Source organism: Tasmannia lanceolata, unplaced genomic scaffold, assembly GCF_043159265.1.
Source record: "Tasmannia lanceolata isolate RefF3 unplaced genomic scaffold, GAP_Taslan_0.1 ptg000021l, whole genome shotgun sequence".
Taxonomy (NCBI): Eukaryota; Viridiplantae; Streptophyta; class Magnoliopsida; order Canellales; family Winteraceae; genus Tasmannia; species Tasmannia lanceolata.
Genome location: NW_027518698.1, coordinates 13,098,296 through 13,119,235, shown reverse-complemented (window position 1 = coordinate 13,119,235; position 20,940 = coordinate 13,098,296). Strand labels below are relative to the sequence as shown.

Sequence of the window (20,940 nt, the reverse complement as noted above, 5' to 3'; positions counted from 1 at the left end):
GCCTGGCAGCAACAAACCCAAGATACACTAGACCAACAGGCTCAGATGATGGCTGCGATGAGCGCGACCTTAGAGAGGATCAGTACCCATCTAGGGATACCACCTACATGGCCAGCCGCACCTCTTCGACCACAACTTCCTTTGTCTCCCACTGCCACAGGTGGTGAGCATGGTCGTCGAGATCCAGATTTGGAGGGTTTCTCAGACGGACTATCAAATCAAGATGATACCTACAACCCGGATGAGGAGCAGGGCCGGTCCCGGGATGGGTCCCACCAACGTTTTGAGGAGAGATTGGTTAGGGCCTTAGAGCGTTCACGAGATTATGGTGTCAGGGTAGATATCGGGGAATTCCAGGGTCATCTTGATCCCGATGAATTCCTCGATTGGCTTGAGAGCGTCGATAATTTCTTCGAATAGAAAGAGCTTCCCGAGGACAAAAAGGTTAAATTTGTGACCACGAAACTGAGGGGCTCTGCCCTCGTTTGGTGGAAGCAAGTGCAAGCCAGGAGAGTTCAGCACGGTAAGTGCAAAGTTGAAACCTGGGAAAAAATGAAAGGAAAAATGAAAAGTAAGTACCACCTAGCCGATTTCAGATCCGATCTCTACCAGAGATTGTTAGAACTTCGGCAAGGTGCGAGATCCGTGAGGAAATACACGGAGGAATTCCACCTTTTGACCGCTCGCAATAGTATCGTAGAGGATGATGAGCAGGCTGCTGCTCGATATGTTCGCGGTCTAAAGTACCAGATTCAGGATGCCATTTCCTTTCATACTATTCTTACGGTGGACGAGGCCTCACGTCTAGCCTTGAAAGCCGAGAGTATAGCCCAGCGTTCCCAGAAGCGAGATGCATCTCGATCCTAGCCCAGCTCGTCCGGTCGAGGGACCACAGTTGTTCGACCACCACCCACTCCCCCACCTCAGAGTGCGGCTGCGAGGCCCCATCAGGGAGATACGGGTGCAGGTCGTGGGATCCTTGGACCCAAACCACAAACCATGACAGGCAAATGCTTCAAATGTGGTGAGCCGGGCCATCGCTCAGCAGAATGCCCACGCAGGACATTCAATCCTCAGAACACTTTAGCGGAACCAGTACATGTTGAGGGCGAGGATGATCCTGAGTTTGCTGAGGATCATCTCTATGACATTCCTCTAAAGGGGGATACAGGAGCTCGTGAGGCTACACTTGATGGAGACCAGGGCCATGACACACTCATTATCCATAGGGTCATGATGTCTCCTAGGGTGCCTAGTCCAGACAGGTGGTTGTGAAGTAACATTTTCCACACTACATGCACATCAGGGGGAAAACTTTGCACCATCATTGTTGATAGTGGGAGTACGGAGAATTTGGTTTCCCCGTTGATGGTCGATAGGCTCAAATTGAAGACTAAAAAACTTAATCGACCTTACAACATCGCATGGTTTAAAGGAGGAGCCGAAGTACCTGTCACACACCGATGTCTTGTGAACTTTTCCATTGGAAACGTCTACAAAGACGAAGTTTGGTGCGATGTGGCTCCTCTAGAAGTGTGTCATATTTTTGCTAGGACGTCCTTGGCAATTTGACCGTAAGACCACCCATGACGGGGAGCGGAATACGTACTCATTCGTGAAAGACGGCACTCGCATTACATTGAATCCTGTAAAGGATCCACCTAAGCCGTCTAGGAGTGTGCCAGTACCACATGAGCCAGTTAGATTGGGTGCTCCACCCAAAGGAAAGGATTTGACACTATTCCCGTCACGATATGATTTTGAGGATGCCTGTAGAGAAGCGAGTATGGTCTTCGTCCTCGTATCGAAAGAAGAGTCGGATAGTTCACCTATCCCGCCTAAGATGTTGCCATTATTGGAGGAGTTTCGTGATTTAGTTCCTGACGATTTACCTGATGGACTCCTCCATTGCGCGACATTCAACATTGTATCGATCTTGTCCCGGGCTCGAGTTTACCTCATTTACCTCATTATCGTATGAGCCCTACTGAGCATGAGGAGTTGCATCGACAGGTCGTAGACTTGTTGAAGAAGGGATATGTTAAAGAGAGCATGAGTCCATGCGCAGTTCCCGCCCTTCTAACTCCTAAGAAAGATGGGACGTGGAGGATGTGTAGATAGTCGCGCTATCAACAAGATAACTGTCAAGTACCGATTTCCTATCCCAAGACTTGATGAGATGTTAGATATGTTGAGTGGTGCGATCATCTTCTCGAAGATCGATCTGAAAAGTGGATATCATCAGATACGCATACGGCCAGGCGATGAATGGAAGACCGCATTTAAGACCTGTGAGGGTCTATATGAGTGGTTGGTCATGCCATTTGGTTTGTCCAACGCACCCAACACTTTTATGCTTGTAATGAACCAGATGTTACGACCCTTCATAGGGAGGTTCGTCATCGTTTACTTTGATGATATTCTCATTTATAGGAGGGACCCCAGCGAACACACTTCTCATGTGCGTCAAGTTTTCAGTGTTTTAAGGGAAAACAAGTTGTTCGCGAATCTCAAGAAGTGTGTTTTCGCAACTGGTAGTTTAACCTTCTTGGGATATATAGTGTCGGCAGAGGGCATTAAAGGAAACCCCATTAAAATTGAGGCCATTAAGAGTTGGCCAGTGCCGAGATCGATCAGTGATGTGCGACGTTTTCACGGACTTGCCTCTTTCTATCGGCGATTTATTCGCAACTTTAGCTCCATGATTGCGCCTGTCACAGCGTGCCTAAAGCGTGGTGTATGATCAAAGTTTTAACCTCATTAAGACCAAAATGACAAGTGCTCCCATCTTAGCACTCCCAGACTTCAACAAGGTCTTTGAGGTTGATTGTGATGCCTCTCAGGTAGGCATTGGAGCTGTCCTTAGTCAGGAAGGACGCCCGGTTGCTTTCTTTAGCGAGAAGCTTGGTGATACGAGGTTGAGGTACTCGACGTATGACGTCAAATTTTATGCCATCGTTCAAGCTCTCAAACATTGGAGGCACTACCTGATCCTGCGAGAGTTTGTGCTTAACTCTGACCATGAAGTGTTGCGCTATATAAATTCACAGCGTACCTTAAATAAGCGTCATGCCAAGTGGGTTACTTTTCTGCAGGAGTATACATTCAATCTTAGGCACAAGGCAAGGATTCAGAATCGTGCTGCAGATGCCTTAAGTAGGAGGACATATCTGCTCGTTACGATGAGACCAGTAGTTGTCTCGCTTGATTCCCTTAAGGACCATTATCTGACTGATCCATTTTTTGGTTCTATTTGGGAGTCATGTCAGTCGACAGGCGCGGATCCTAGTTCGGCATATGTTGTCCACGAGGGGTTCCTGTTCCATGGCACTCGCTTATGCATTCTAGAGAGATCTTTACGCGAGACATTGATTCAGGAACTTCATAGTGGTGATTTAACAGGTCATTTTGGGCAAGCAAAGACCCTTGCTCAGGTCGAGCAAAGGTACTTTTGGCCTAGATTAAAATGGGACGTGATTTGCTATGTGCGTCAGTGCCGGACATGTCAATCATTTAAAGGTCAGGCCCAAAATACAGGTTTATACTCTCCTTTGCCCATTCCTAGTAGACCATTGGAGGATGTCAGCATGGACTTTGTCACAGGTTTACCCCGAACTGCTAGGAAGTTCGATTCAGTTTTTGTTGTTGTCGATAGATTCTCTAAAATGTCACATTTCATCCCATGCAAGAAAACTTCTGATGCCAGTCACGTAGCTGATTTATTCTTTAGGGAGGTTATTCGTCTGCATGGAGTCCTTAGGTCATTCACTTCAGATAGGGATACTAGATTTTTGAGTCATTTTTGGAGAACTCTATGGAGCAAAATGGGGACTAAACTTCAATTCAGTAGCGCATATCATCCCCAGACAGATGGACAAACAGAGGTGGTTAATCGCAGCTTGGGAAATCTATTGAGATGTTTAGCTGGAGAGAGACCACATCAGTGGGACTTGATTCTACATCAAGCAGAATTGACATATAATAGTTCTACTTGCAGATCCACTGGCAGATCACCCTTTGAGATTGTTTACGGCTATCCTATTCCCCATTTACTTGACCGTACCACCATACCATATTCCGGACGTAGCAATGCTGAAGCCGAGGATCTCACTCAGCACATAAAAGAGGTACACCAAGAAGTGTTGGAGCGGTTGCGTGCGAGCACTGAAAAATATAAGGCAGCAGCAGATCAGCACCGCAGAGAGCAGACATTCAGCGAGAGTGATTGGGTGATAGCGTACTTTCGACGAGAGGGTTTCCCAGTTGGAGCATACGACAAGTTGAAGCAGAAGAAGTATGGACCGTACAGAATCCTCAAGAGGTTGGGTCCCAATGCTTATTGATTGGACCTCCCTGGGGATGTTGCGACTTCTCCCGTCTTCAACAGTGCCGATCTCTACCAGTTTCACGGAGACCCACCAGAGCACAGATCAGACGACATCAGCTCACTACCATTTCGAGCGAGCACTTCCGCCGATGAGCAGATTGAAGACAATGTTGATGTACGGACGACAGATACTCGCTACGGATCACATCGACGATACCTTGTTCGATGGAGAGGCCGCCTGCTGACAGATTGCACTTGGATTGATGAGGCAGAGTTACGCAGGCTTAGAGAGGATTTATTTCAGCGCCTTAAAGATGTTTACTCGACAGAGTCGAGTTCTTCCCACCAGGGGAGAACCTGATGTGATCCAACCGTTGGATCATCTTTTATTCAATTGATGGACCATTAGATTGTTATTTTTAGTGTTATTGGACTCATTTACCTTTTTTTTTGGTTTCTCCTAGATGTGAGAGGATGTCCACATCACTAGGGCCCACTCACATGCACACATACACTAGCCTCACTTACCCCTACCCTTTTATTTCATTGGTTGAGACCCTTTTACCCTTAAAAGGCTTATTTTCATAAGTAGTAGGAGAGGGGTAGAATGGACTTTGGCTCACTTAAGTTCCTTTATGCACATGAGGGAAATAAGGAGGGATTTGGGTCCACCAACACATAACTCACGTATATGAGAGAGGCTTGGGGGAGAAAAGAAAGAAGTGCAAAGCACTCCACCTTCCCTTCCAATAGGCCGACGGCCATTCTTCCTCCCCTTCTTCATTCCCTCTCTCTCTCTCGCGCATGGAGCGAGGGTTTCTCCTCCCTTTACCCCTCACGGCTTGGTGAGTTTTCCCTCTTTCTTTCTACACATTTTCTTCTCTTCTTTTCTCTATCATTTTCTATTGCTAGGTCCTCATATCCTTCCTCTCTTCTTTAACCTATTTTCATCATACCACCACTTCGTCCCTTTCTAGACTCATTTCCATTGATTTCTATCATCAACCTCAACATTTTCGAAGGTTTCTTGAAGGTTACTGCTGCCCACGCATAGATCCATGCCTACCAACCACTCCCCCATCATCTTGGACCGCTATGTGAGTATTTCCTTTGGTGAATCACTGCTGCGCTTTCTGGTAAGGTTTCGGAAGCCCTGAAATCCATTTGTGTTCCCTCCTTAACCCATATTTTGCACTAGATTTGAGCCATAATCATTTCCTTGTTGTTTTAGGGTGCTTGAGCCTTGATTGATGTTTGTGGGCCATAGTTTTTATTTATTTATTTTCCGGACAGCACCCTGTTTTTTTTTAATAAATTCAGATTTAGCCCTTTTGTGCTCTCTTCAATGCATTGGAATGTTTCTATTCAAAGGCTACTTAATTTAGAATAAGGTTGCACTGATTTTTTTCTCTCAAAATCTAACCACACGTGGGTTTTCCGGGTTGTTTTAAATCATTATGTTTGTGTTGCATTTATTTGGGTATGTTATGCATGCTACTTTGCAGGTTTAATCCCCACGAGCTCCATTAGATCTTGGTAGTTGTTGTAAGCCCTCCCGGGTTTGCACCAATGTAGGTTGGAATGATCGTAATGCGGGGCAGATAGCTGGGCATGGGCAGGGGAAGCTTCTTTTTGAACTGATTGTAGAGTAAGACCCGCCCATGGTATGGTGCAGGAAGAAAGGACCCAGATTTTTGCTGTTTTTGTTTCAGTCTTTTTGGCTCAGGGTATGCTCTGGCTAGCTATATTCGATACTATGTAATGCCAGTTGGGACTCCTGGTCCCCAATGTAATTTCCATAGTATCGATGAAAATATGTCAACTTTCAAAAAAAGAGGGAGGGAGGGACGTCTTGCTGCTGCTACAGCAAGGTCGAGGAGTAGAGAGGGTGAAGGTAATTGCCACAAATATGGATTTCCAAATAATCTCTTGGATTTTCAAATAATGTCTTGCAGAACAGACTTGAAAATAAGATCTTTTTTCACTGTTGTAGCTAATTTGGAAATTTAAGGACTTGATCCATATCCAAATCTCAACTACCAAATGTGAGAACTCCAAATCTATATCTTGTGGGTATCTAAACGTGGCCTTAGTGATTTCCTCCTTACTTTCGCTCAGCCTCCCATTCACCATCAAGGTACTGATCCGATAAGATCTCCTTCTCGTGGTAGCTATCCCATGGAAATAAGATGTGGTTTTGTCCCTCTCCTTTAGCCATCTAACTCTAGACCTCTGTCTCCATAATATTTCCTCCTGCAACATAAGGCGATTAAACTCCTCCTTGAGAACCCCTGTCTCCCCTACTTCTTCCCTGCTAGTCGCTCTTTTAATTTCCTGGATCTTAGAGATCAAGCATCCTTTTCTTTCCACTTCGGCATGATTATATTAACTAGACCAATGCTTGATTCCATAAATGAAACAAAGTTACTGTAACGACTCGAATCCGTCGAGCCACTACAAGCAAGGAAAGCTACTAAAAACAAAAAAAAATTATTTTACTTTTTTTTTTTTTTTATGAAAAGGGTCATAAAAGAGTACACACACAAGGTTCAAATTTGCCTCGCTTTGGGGTTCAAAACCCCCAAACAACATGGCACCATTACTGCCCAGATTTAGTGTATAAAAGTCATACTCAAAAAAGTACAGCTGCTGCCCTGATTTTGGGCATAAAAAGACTCTATATACTGCCCTTTCTATGGTATAATTACAACACACAGACCACATTACTGCTGCCCTGTTTTTGGGCATAAGAATATGCACTACTGCTGCTCATGTTTAGGTGCTAAAATCACCTAACAAACTGACCCAAATGCTGTCCCGTTTTGGGACCAAACATACGCACATATATACATATATATACTCTAGTATATGCATATTAGTACTATCAAATTAATTCACTTTATGGAGCATCCAAAACTGACAATATAGACTATGAAAACTATTATTTCTGTATTTGAAAACAGATGTTATCAATTTGGGAATTGATATCTGCTGAAAACATAACTGTCTATGTATATATATATATATATATATATATATATATAGAGGAAAAGGATTGTACGCTCGAGCGTACCAAGCTTATGGTACCCTCGAGTGCCCCAATCACATGGGTCCCACATATTTTGTGGTGATCCAAAGCATTCATTTGGAAGGCTCTATCATAGATAGGGTGTGTACCAAAAATCAGCTCCATTGAATCATCCTAACCCCTCCAAAAGTGGATGGCAAAAATGGGCAGATTTGTGGCCTGTCCATTTTGCCCTCCACAAATGGATGGGTTAGGATGATCCTATGGAGCTGATTTTTGGTACACACCCTATCTATGATAGGGCCTTTCAAAGGAATGCTTTAGATCATCCTAACAAAGTGGGCCCGTATGTGATTGGGCACTCGAGCATACCATAAGCTTGGTACGCTCGATAGGATCATCCTAACCCATCCATTTGTGGAGGGCAAAATGGACAGACCACAAATCTACCCATTTTTGCCATCCACTTTTGGAGGGGTTAGGATGATTCAATGGAGCTGATTTTTGGTACACACCCTATCTATGATAGGGCCTTCCAAATGAATGCTTTGGATCACCACAAAAAATGTGGGACCCATGTGATTGGGGCACTCGAGCGTACCATAAGCTTGGTACGCTCGAGCGTACAATCCTTTTCCTATATATATATATATACAATCACAAGTGGACCCACTTTGTTAGGATGATCCAAAGCATTCATTTGAAAGGCCCTTACATAGATGGGATGTGTACCAAAAATCAGCTCCATAGGATCATCCTAACCCATCCATTTGTGGAGGTCAAAATGGACAGACACTGTTTGTCCACAAATCTGCCCATTTTTACCCTCCACTTTTGGAGGGTTTAGGATAATTCAATGGAGCTGATTTTTGGTACACACCCTATCTACGATATGGCCTTGCAAATGAATGCTTTGGATCACCACAAAAAATGTGGGACCCATGTGATTGGGCACTCGAGCGTACCATAAGCTTGGTACGCTCGAGCGTACAATCCTTTTCCTGATATATATATATATATAGTTAACTATTGAAGTTCAGGTATTTCTACGTATTCGAAATTTGTGATTTTCTTTACAGAATTACAACTATAAAAGCGAATAATCATTAATGACTATATAAATCACTAATTCCCACTAAGGATATAATTGTTAAGACCCTTTATGATCAACTACAGGAAGACTCAAAATTCTCATATCGATTATATTTGTTAAATCATGCATCAAAGTTTCCATATGTATCTAACTGTTAGGGTCCATTATGACTAGTTACAGGAAAAATTCGAAGGCCTTTTATATGTGTCGTATCTGTCAAAATTTATTTAGTGATACTTATTATAAAATTTTATATATACCTAGTTGTTATAACCCTTTATTAATATCTATAGGAAAATAATTGAAAATTCCTCAAATGGTTTTTAAAGCTGTCCAGTTTTACACTAGGAATAGGGGGTCACGTAACAGTCCCCATAACACAACTTAGCAAGTTTCTTTGATAGAGATGATAGAGGAAGGAGTTTTGGGGTACTTACTTGGAACTTGGAGATTGGGTGGGCAACAAGCCTTTCTCCTTCCCTTCTTCTCTCTTCTTCTTCTTCTCCTTCTTCTTCTTCTTCTTCTTCTTCTTCTTCTTCTCTCTCTCTCTCTCTCTCTCTCTCTCTCTCTCTCTCTCTTGGCGTGAACAAAGAATGGGAGGGAGAGAGTGCATGTTTTCCTTTTATGTGGAAACATAAATCCCTCAATTAGTGAGGTGAAACGATTGTTTTATTTCCAAAGTTATCTCTCTATTCATGGTAATATTTAATTAACGTAACTCCCTTAATTGGTGAGGGAAAATATAACTCCTTATTGATGGTAGGACTTAACTTCTATGTTAATAAATTTGTTAGAGATTAAATTTTTAAAACAGCTGACTATCATAACTTAGCATGTGGGACCACCCACAAATTGGAGGATGCACATGTCATTCTCTTCCAAATCACGCCCACTTTTTCCCTATTTAATCTCTTTCCATGTAATTTGGTTTTCAAGTAAAATAAATAATTAACTTATTTAAAATATTAAATAAAATAGGTAATGACCCTTGATTCTTAGATCATTCGAACCAAGACAACTAAAGGAAGATCCAACGACCAAATCTAAGATCGAGATTCCATCTAAGGTGGATCGATGATCTCGACCGTAAAATTTTGATCTAATGGTCAAAAATTCAAAATTTTGAGATCAACAAATGGAAATCAAAGGGCGGTCTTTACAGTTACTGAACATGAACGCTCTTCAGGCATTCTATCCATCTGGTTGCGATTATCATTTAGTATTAAACTGGTATTATCATTTAGTATTAAATGTCAATACTGAACAGACATGCGGTGGTAAGTTATGTCTTTGCAGACATTTAGAGGGAGGGAGGGAGGGAGGGACCTCTGGTTAGTATTATCATTAGAATTACAAATAAATAGTGTATCGCTTTGCAGACATTATTGGACTCTCTAACATTTAGATGATGGGATAGAGGACCTCTTAGATCTCCTGAGCAGAGATATATCCTTTCATCAAGTATGAATGGATGTAAATGTAGATGCTGATTTTCTAGCCAAGAGTGGTGTGGGTAGACAATCTCTAGTTAATGTAGATGCTGATTTTCTAGCCAAGAGTGGTGTGGGTAGACAATCTCTAGTTATGGACATTAATTTCCATTTAGATGACTGCTGGTTTCACTTTCATGTATAATTTACATCAACAGTTCTAACCATCTTGTTTGAGACTGTAACACACTTTGTTTTCCACTTTAAATGAAACTAATTTTACCATTCAAAATAAAGGCAGTAACTAGTTCTAGTAGAAGGGTCGACAATTGTTGAGCGTAATCCAAGCCAATATGTATAGGAACGGACAGTGAATCACAGTTCTCACCCAGTAATATTTCACAGAAGGTATTAAGGCCCATTCAATTTTAATTAAGAATAAAAAAAAGTTGTAAAGCATTACCTTACCTGTACAACCTTGAAAATAGCAATCAAAAGTTGAACGAAGCTTTCAGATGAAAGGTTCCGTAATTTGCTCGCAAGTGACAAACCTCCACCTGAATCATACTTTGTCAGGCGGAATCAAAATTAAGAGCCTAGAGCTGTAAATTAAACAAAACGACAGAGGAATCATATCATAACAAATTCAGACCATCGGCATCCGTTGTTCGTTCTCCAGTCGTGAAATCAGACTCAAGGAGGCGAGCAACCAAAACTCTAAGCATCTCTGCAACTGTGGTCTTGATTGCAGTTTTCATGTCGGCAATGAGTGTGTCACGGTAAATCCTCAACACAGAAGGAAGCTTTGCCTAAAAGAAAGAATGATAATGTGAGAAAATGATTGCCTAGCACAAATCATATACTGTAACTTCCACAACATTAGAAACATGAAAATTTGTTAGCTACACCAAGACTGACAAAAGATGGTAACGATATGGTGGGTGGTTAGCAGTGATGAGAATGAAAATTTAAAATAAGAGATCAATAGCACAGGAAACAACCGTAAATGTAGGGGCCGTTTGGATAGGCGGATTTAGAATGTTGGATTTCTTCAAAATCCGAAATTTCGGCCGAAATATTTCGGTTTGGATTTGGACCGAAACCGAAATTACATTGAATCGGATTTTTAAATGATTTCCCCGAAATTTCGCCGAAATCCGAAATTTCGGTTGAAGTTTCAACCGAAATTTTGTTTTTCACCCTTATTTACAAAATTTCTACCAAAAATGTAAAGATTTCCACCAAAATTACCAAAATTTCTACCAAAATGGCTGAAATTTTGTACTTTTCAGTGGAAATTTTAAGAAAATCGAAAATTTTGTCAAATTTTTACATGATTTCGGTCGAAATTTCCACCGAAACAAAAATATTTCGGTTTCGGTGGTGGCGAAACCGACATTTAAAACCTTGGAAAAAGGAGACCATCCTTCGTTTTCTGATTTCTCGCCCTTCTTTCCATCGAGCGAGAGCGTAGGAGGTCGACCGATATTTCCAGGTTTTAGAAATCTCGGGATGGGGGAGAGAACCTAGATTTCTTACTTAAAATCCTAGATTGTGGATTGCAAAATCCAGAATTTTACACCACTTTCAAACTAAAACCTGGATTCTAAAAGCCATGTATCCAAACAGCCCCATAATGTACAAACATTTCGACACGCGCATGGTTCATGATAACATTATCGAGGACAAAGCGAGGGGCTACACTGATATGATTATTGTTCACTCCTATGGTGTGGGGTAATACTAAAATCAAGTACATACAAAATCGAACATTTGCATATCCAAATAACAACAAGAGGGATGCAAGTGGAAGCAGTCACCATGAAAACTGATATCCATCTCTAATATAGAATAGAACCATATTTGATGGTGAAAGATGATGTTCCACGTCTATAAGAAGCAACCATTAAAAAAAAAAGAAAAAAGCTTGTCGCTTCTCCAATCATTTTTTTTTTTTGAATGGTTCCAACCATTTATTCCTCCATGGATGCAGGGAAAATTCATCATCATCATCTACATAGTTACCAAATAGACTGTCAAAATGGAGCGTCACAGATATGAGTATCTATTTCACAATTTTATCTGCTGCTTAGTGCCCACAATGTCATCTACAACATGAAATATGAACACCTTTAAAAGAATATGGTACAGGAAAACTATGCAGGAGAAAGGAAAGGGTGGGATGTAAAATGACATACACATATCAAATGACTCAACAAAGGAGGCTCCACAATTCACAAAATGATAATGTCAAGTAAGAGTTCCAAGTCAGTATATAAACATAAGGAACATACGACAAATGTCATAAGACGATAGTTCTAATTTAAATCTATGAATTAGCCTCGGGGAAACGAATGAGCTGCTGTAAGATCATCAGCCTTTGGTGTTAATTGTACAAATGATGTATATTGGCATTTCATGACAGCTACTTAGTTTCTTTTTTTTTCTTTTTCTTTCATTTTGTGAGCCTGCTCCAAAGCTATTCTTATTAATGTCTTTTTCATTTTGTTTCAGGCCTTGACTTGAAGCCTGTCTTTCTCTTGGTTCTATTTTCCTTTGCCTCTTTAGTTATATCTAGTTTGTTAACAAAAAATCTCAACCAAAGCCAAATAACTAAGCAACATATAAAAGACGAAGGATAGTTCAAATAGCATGGAAGAGAAGGATAGTTCAAATCTAGGGTTTTTCAAGAAGTGAACTAAGGAAATCAGAGCAGGGCACTTGTGAAGCTTGACTCAATACCATGTTAATATAAAAAACGAAAATAATATTTTGAGGTAATCAGCCAAGATGCATAGAAAGAAGAGAAAAACTAAGATAGGAAAGGAGAATGGATGAAGAATGTGGAAATAAGAAGTTGGGGTTACAAAAGTAAGATCCAAAGCATTCATTTGAAAGGCCCTTACATAGATAGGGTGTGTACCAAAAATTAGGTCCATAGGATCATCCTAACCCATACAAAAGTGGAGGGCAAAATAGGCAGATACTGATTCTCCACAAATCTGCCCATTTTCCCTCCACAAATGGAAGGGTTAGGATGATCCTAACCACCTGATTTTTTGTGGACACCCTATCTATGTAAGGGCCTTTCAAATGAATGCTTTGGATTGCCCAAAAAATGTGGGCCCACACTGTTTCTGAGCTCGAGACCACCTGATTTTTTGTGGACAGCCTATCTATCTAAGGGACTTTCAAATGAATGCTTTGGATCACCCCAAAAATAAGCTCGAGCATCAAAAACTCATTTAGGCCCACATTTTTTGGGTGATCCAAAGCATTCATTTGAAAGGCCCTTACATAGATAGGGTGTGTACCAACAATCAGGTCCATAGGATCATCCTAACCCATCCAAAAGTAGAGGGCAAAAGGGACAGATAGTGATTCTCCACAAATCTGCCCATTTTTCCCTCCACAAATGGAAGGGTTAGGATGATCCTAACCACCTGAATTTTTGTGGACACCCTATCTATGTAACGGCCTTTCAAATGAATGCTTTGGATCACCCCAAAAATGTGGGCTCACACTATTTCTGAGCTCGAGCTCAGAAACAGTTTTCCCAAGTCGGCCGACTAGAAAAGGTTTTCTAGTTTGTCGGCTAAAAACACATGGGCCCACATTGTTTGAATGATCCAAAGCATTCATTTAAAAGGCCCGGACATAGATAGGGCGTACCCAAAAAATCAGCTCCATAGAATCATCCTAACCCTTAGATTTGTGGAGCTAAAAATGGACAGATTTGTGCAGGTTTAGAGCCGTCCATTTTAAGCTCGACAAATCGTAGGGTTGGCATGATCCTATGGAGCTGATTTTTTAGGCACACCCTATCTATGTCAGGGTCCATCAAATGAATGGTTTGCATCACCCAAACAAGGTGGGCCCCCACTGTTTTTTTGGCCGACGGGCTAGAAAAGTGTTTCTTTGGCAGACTAGACACACACACACACACACACACACACATGGGCCCACATATGTATATATACATATACATATACACACATATATATATATATATATATATATATATATATATATATATATAATGGCAATGATTTTTTTTAAGGTGGCCAAAGCCCGAGGACCAAGATGGTCATGTTGGCTTAAAAATTATTCAATCATGACTAATGACAAAATACGATTATGCGATGGACTTTTATCATAATAGACAATAAATATAATGAAAACAAAAAGAATTTACCCTATTCCTGTGGTGTCAACGGTACATGTGGAACATTCTATAGGCCACAGAATCCAGTATTTCAAAAATCATACTAGGACGAGAGCTCTTCCGACTCAAATTGAGCAAGTCAATGATTGATATGGTCGATTTTTCATTAACTCAGGTAAGTCAAAGGAGCTCTAATTGACTTTGAAGGGCAAAATTTGGACTCGGACAAGAACTCATCCAATGTAAAAGGAAGTCTACTGGGGTATGTAGACAATTGATGCAGGGAGGATTTTAAATAGTACATGCTACCTTATGTGTCACTCCTTACTATGAACTGTGCAACCAGATTGATTATAACAAGCCCTTGTTGTCCTTCTATAGTGGGTCCTTTTCTGCTGCAAGTCAATTCTTTCTCTATTTCTTTTTGAATGGTTGCTTCATGGAAATTCTCTCACAATGTTGTCTTAAATGTAGGTGCATTTCCAAAACTAAGTTTGCATCAGCCTAAAACTGAAAATGAAAGTTTCAAGGCTTTTTTCAGGATCCATACCAGAAATTTCATATACAGATCCCCTAAATTACTTCATGCAAAAAATATTCCATCAGACAATGCAGGTCATTTAATAGCAAATAAGGTACTAAATATAAAAGTAAATGTCCCACTGTAAAGCTGATAACATATCAGTTTTGATATTTTATAATCGTTATGGAACTTTCTAGTGAATGAATAATGATGATAAAAAAAAATTGCACAAAATTTGGAAATCTATATAACGCACAAATCATGACCTAGTCACAGTATGTATGAATCACTGTTACTAAACTTGACACTGGAGATTTGAACCACTTGAGATTCAAAAAAAAAAACCACTTAGATACGTAAAGATTGTGTTTTCATCGAAATGCATGACTTAATCATGATGACAATGTAGTGAGCATGAGACTTGCAAATTATGTCCAGCAGAGAACTCACTGTTCTTAGCAACCCAATGATAAGTGGGAGAAGGCGATCTCGAAAAGCAGCACTTTCTTCTTCATCTAATTTAACCTACAAAAAAATAAACTGCTAGTCACAATCCAAAACTTACATAGCTATGAATATTTCAGAAGTCGGGAAACACATGCAGTGTGAGCAGGAAAATTAAACAAGCTACAAAATAAAATAAAATGGTACAGAAAACAGTAACCATATTCCAGAAAGGGAAATGATATCAGCACAACCATGTTTGTTATTTGCACGGTCCTAGCTTGTCTTTTAGTATTTAAAAAGCTGTCAAGAGGTTATTACAGTTCCAGAAAGCTCTCACAAGCCAATATAAAAGAAAAGAAGAAAAGACAAGCTAGGACCGTGCAAATAACAAAACATGGTTGTGCTAATATCAGTGTTTAAAAATGCGGATGCGACGCGGAACGCGGCCGAAGAAAATCCAAGTCGACTCGGCACGACGCAGTGGAGTACTTGATTAACGCGGCTGGATACTCGGTTGGCGCGGTCATAATTCGGGAGAGTCAAAAGAGTTTTTATTGACTTTGTAGGGCAAAACGCGGAGCGTGGATGTGGCACAACACGGAATGAGGCCAAGGAAAGTGAGCCGACTCAGGGGGAGTCGCAGGGGAGTTTTAAAACTATGGCCAATATCATTTCCCTTCCAGAAAATATGTATGATACAATTTGATTGCTTGGAATCCTCAAAGAAAAAATAAACAATCAAATGTTCACTCAAAGAACAAACAAGTAAATAACAATAAATATAATCCAAATTATCTAGAAAGGAATCATAGACCATGAACTTGCTGCTCGTTTTCTTGCTGCTCCATTTAGAAAACGAGCAGCAAAACAATAATAAATCAACAAAAAATCATAACTATGCCAAAAGGTACATTAAAACCCGTGAATTGAAATCCAATATTAGGAATGTTTGGGCTTTTTAAGTCAACAAATTAATGGAATTGAGTTTCTATAAGTGCTGCAATTAAAGTTTATCAAGTTGTTTGGGATTAGCGAAGGGGTCTAAAGTTAGTAGTTTTGGTAACATAAAAATTAGTGAGTCTTGGTATTTTTATATTGAAATTCCATGTGTAGATACTAGAGACACTTTTTCATTATTCAAGTTACTATTCGTAAGCATGATACTTTCTTCTAATGATGTACAAACAATTATATAAAGTATAAGTTATATTTTCTTCTTGTTTACCATTGCTACTTGTTTGGATTTCTTCATATCCTTTGCATTAGTATGGAAGCATCCAGGTATAATATCCTCAACATACTACCCAACGCATATACAAAATAATAAGTTAACACATTGCGATAATTCAAAAAATGTTCCGCGCAAGGTAATCAAAATAGGTTAATAGAGGGATAATGTACTAGATCGCAGCAATATAATAGCAGTTTGAAAGATATATGCCAATACTTAAAAGTTTCAACAGTAACAACCATACTCACTTCATCCTCTTCTCCAAAGATGACATTGGCACCCCTTGCCTTCAGTTTCGACATAATAACAGAATCCACACTATTGGCATCGTGTATAGATGCGCGCATGAACTCTGCTGAAAGAATGCTACAAGAATGAATTTAACAAGTTAATCTGCCAGCTAGACATCTTACAATTCACATATTTCACAAAATATATAGGTCAATATGTCTAAGTAAAATATGGAGGTGCATTCATTGGTAAAATTAGTAAAATAAAAGTTAACACAAGGAATGCATGACACCATAATTTTGAGATAAAAATAAGGGTGAGCATATCAAATGACTGAAGTCACTGAACCAGGATTGAAAAGAAAAGATTTGAGAACTTCACAAAAGCATCACAATGGTAAGCAACAGTAATTAAATGACTTGGGTCAAATTGCAATTGGGAATTAGAAATTTCAAACATTCTCACCTCATCTCATACAAGCACAAGAAGGGCTATGCTAGCAAGTTCCATAAACACCGTCCAGTAAAATATTTGTTATAATTAGAAATCAAGAACCTGTTTGTAGTTTGAACAAATTAAATATGATTATATTTCCTCAACAAATTATGGAAAATTAGATCCAATGAAATTAAACCAATAGTATCAAAATGGTTGAAATTGGTTTGCCTCTTTCCTCTTTTTTTTTTTTTTTGAACGGTGATTTGCCTCTTTCCATATAGAATAACCTTGGGTCAAGTCTATGAAACACCCTTTCGGAGTCCACAATTTTGCTAAATCCAAAGTATCATGCATGAAGCCTTCCTAGAGTTTCACTTGTCTAACTCTATCTTGCATTGAATCATTTTCTGAAGTTAAAAAAGAAAAACATGAGAGGCAAATTAGAAAATTAAAGGACAACCCATTCTGCTAATGAAGCTGGTGAAAAACTGCAAGGGATTCCAATAGTCAATGGATAAATCTGCAACCAATCTAATCTCTTCACAGATATAACCCTCGAGAATCAGTTCCCATTCGGATAGTAGTAGGGTATGATTGAACCCAGAGAAGGGAAAGAGAAGGAAAACAAATTGGATCGTGCTGTCTTCTTGCAACGGAGAGAGGAAATGAGGAGGGTTTGGTAGAACCGAAGCATTACAAGGAGGGTTTTGGAAATTTTCTAAGCGGAAGAAGAGCAGTCATTCATTTTTTGAGGGGTTTTGTGGAAGACAAAATGAAAATTGTTGCAGCCATTTTTAGAGAGAGGAAGAAATTTAGAGAGCCACGTAGAGAGAGAGAGAGAGAGACGCATGTGGCTTTGAGTGTGCGCTGTCGATTTTCAGTCGACAAACATCGCACCACGTTCTCCGCTTATGTTTCAGGGAGTGGGAAGGCATTGTTTCAGCCATTTCAATTGAATGACTTGTGGACCTTAGTAGGCTTGGAGGAGCACAGAGTGGCTACACTTGACTTCGCCTCCAGGTGACTTTAGCTATTACAGTTCATGACATAGATATATGCCTTGGACAGTTGGGTAGTGAGACTTGGCGGACTAGTGCATGGCAAGAACATGCCTCTCACTTGGATGGACTTGCACATGACTAGCAAGCCTTGTGTTCAGATACTCCTGATGTCTCACATTTAGATGATCAAAAGTATCCATTTAGATCAGTGGAGGATGAGGTTTTTCTTCAGAGAGGCTCAGCGCTTAGGGCTAGTTACTCGTTCAGTGCCTAAGTTGCAACATCCCTATTTGTATCTAGCCTCGGAAAATAAGGGTGTGAGGGAGTCACTCGCTCGAAACTATCAGGAAGGTGTTAGAAGAAGTTCCGGATCATGGGGGAAGAGGAATCGTAGGACCACCTCCTCACACCAGTCAGATTGGAAATGCCCAAGTTGTGGGTATAGAAATTTTGGAAGTCACAGCCTATGTCAGAGGTGTCTGATGAATCGTAAGGAAGGAACAAGGAAGGAGTCCCAAAGGAGTTTCGGGGATTTGATCCATAAGATCGAATTCTGCAGAGGCCCACCGGAAATCAGAATCTTGATGAAGCAGGTTGAAGATCAAACATTGGCTCTCAGAAGATGCTTGGTGGGTTCAATGACCAACAGTAAATGGAGCCTAGAAGAGGTATGGTTAAGGGCCAGAAGTCTTTGGAATATGCCTCAATTACCAAAACCTTTTCACATTGGCCCATTATTAGTCCTCTTCAACTTTGAGTCGGAATCCCAAGCAAATCGGATCCTTGACAGAGGAAACAGCGTCTTTGGTGATTTCCTCTCTTCGTTGAAACCCTGGAACCCAATGTTCACCTCTACTATGAAAGCCAGATGGATCAGATTCTATGATATCCCGCTACACGCATGGACCCCCTCAACAATTGAGGCCTTGGGGAAGTATTTTGGGCAGGTAATTGAAGTTCACTTGATGGGCAATCACGATCATTGCATGAATTATGCCTCTGCTAAAGTTTTATCCTCGGAATGGAAATACCAGATTCCTTTCATCCGCCTTAAGGTAGGTTCAAGAAGCTTCTTGATAAATACTGAGGAGGTAGAAGAAAAGACGATAACTAATGAAAACCAGTGCCCATTAAACAAAGAAGGAATTTCCAGTATTCTTCAAGAGAAGGAAGATAAGCACAGTACAGGCATGCCATTGCCAAAGAAAAAATCAATCCGAGAGAGCAAAGGAAAAGCTTTTCCAGGAAAAGGAGTAAGAGAGGAAAAAGAGCCGTTGTACCAACGTTTTGAATTTGAACCAAACTGAGTGTCACGGATCGAACCGCAGGAATCAGGGACTCGTACGATGAGTCAAAAAAGAAAAGCAGGAAAATCCTATCAAAAGGATTTTCAGAGAGCATTAATATCCAGAATAAGTGGCTTCCAAACGAAGGTTATCAGAAACTGTTCAAGGAAAGGAAAGGATATACAATCAGGAATTTTGATGAGCTCAAAGAAATCTAATGAGAGCTCTAAAAAGATAATTGGGAAACTTAATAGGGCCAAGGCGGGCATGCGTCACTACCGAAGGATACGTGTCACTTCTGTGCGGAATTCGAAAAGTTGTCGTAAAGGAGAAGTTTCCTTCTCGAGAGGTGGCATCCAACTCGAGAGGAATAATCATTACCAATGAAGCACGGATACGGATACGGGGTGTGGGTACGACACGATACAGGTACGTGGATACGTGATTTTTTTTTTAAATAAGATATAGGTACGTTGGGGTACGCTAAACATAATATATTTTATTATATATTTATAAAAATTAAATATGCTGTTAAAGAATTCAAACAGTTTAATTGGAGAACATTCAAATAACAATAACATCACCAAAATCTAATATTACTTAACCAAAATCTAATATTACTTCTAAGTTGTTAGGATTTTAATTACAGGACACACACACACACACATATATATATATATATATATATATATATATATATATATATATATATATATATATATATAAACACACATATTAGATACCTTTTGTTAATTGGGACAGCCCCTCTATTGTAAATCTGTAATTTTCGATTTAATTCGAACCGGGTGCGCACCCGATACGTACCCAAACCCCCAAACTGGATTTTCGTTTTGTCTGTTGTTTGAGTACCCAAGAGCACCCGCACCCGATACGCACCCGACACGGGTGCGTAGACCTCCGGAATGTACCCGTGCTTCTTAGATCATTACTACAAACCACCGTCGCTTCGGGCCACTAAAGGAGGTATATCCATCTTTAAAAAGGACGCTTCAGGGTCGCCAAAAAACAGGAAAGAAGAAGAAAAAAATTTCCTTCAGTGATTCAAAGACATATGGAAAACCTCAACTCATCAGGTAAAGATAATAGAGAGGACAGAAAAGGGAAAAGGAAGATTGGATGGGAGGATTCAGCAGATGAAAGTAAAAAACAATCTAAAGTCGAAGGACCTCCAACACCAAGGGAAATAGAAATGGAAATCCTAAAGAAGGATTGGAAGCAATTCAAGGCATATGCCAGAAAGAATGCAGAAGAGTTCTTCCTTCTAACATGAAAGAGAAATGTCAAAGAAATCTCTACCCCAAAATACAAGCTTCCGTATTTTAAGAAGGCCTTAGAATAAGAGAGAGAGGAAAGGAGGCAGCGCTAGGTAAACAAAGGGCGAGAGAGGGGGTTAAGGTAAGTGCTTTGGAGAAATCTATGCTCTGTCGAGCTGAGGAGGATGTCAGCACAGCGGATGGTCGATTTCCTGGTGTTAGACGAAAGTTTAGACAGAGAAAATAAAATGAGTTAGGGTTATCTCCCCCTGACTCATATCTTTATACTAAAACATAAAGGAATGTACAAAGTCCTAAATGCCCTTAAGCAAGTTACACATTCCAACACTCCCCCTCAAGCTGAAATGTAGATATCATACATTCCTAGTTTGTTACATATATCATTCAATTTTGACTTATTTAAGGACTTTGTAAACATATCAGCTAATTGGTCCCCTGACCGAGT

At 40.2% G+C, this 20,940-nt stretch overlaps 1 protein-coding gene across 1 annotated transcript in view; it reads right to left on the bottom strand.

Moving 5' to 3' along the window:
* VPS54 overlaps nt 1-20,940 on the bottom strand; it is a 114,626-nt gene that overhangs the window by 58,386 nt on the left and 35,300 nt on the right. Inside the window, exons 4-7 of the mRNA XM_077365554.1 lie at nt 16,493-16,610; nt 15,017-15,091; nt 10,531-10,687; nt 10,347-10,435 (exon numbers count right to left, since the gene is read on the bottom strand). Coding sequence (XP_077221669.1) covers nt 10,347-10,435; nt 10,531-10,687; nt 15,017-15,091; nt 16,493-16,610 — 439 coding nt within the window. The remainder of the gene's footprint in view (nt 1-10,346; nt 10,436-10,530; nt 10,688-15,016; nt 15,092-16,492; nt 16,611-20,940) is intronic.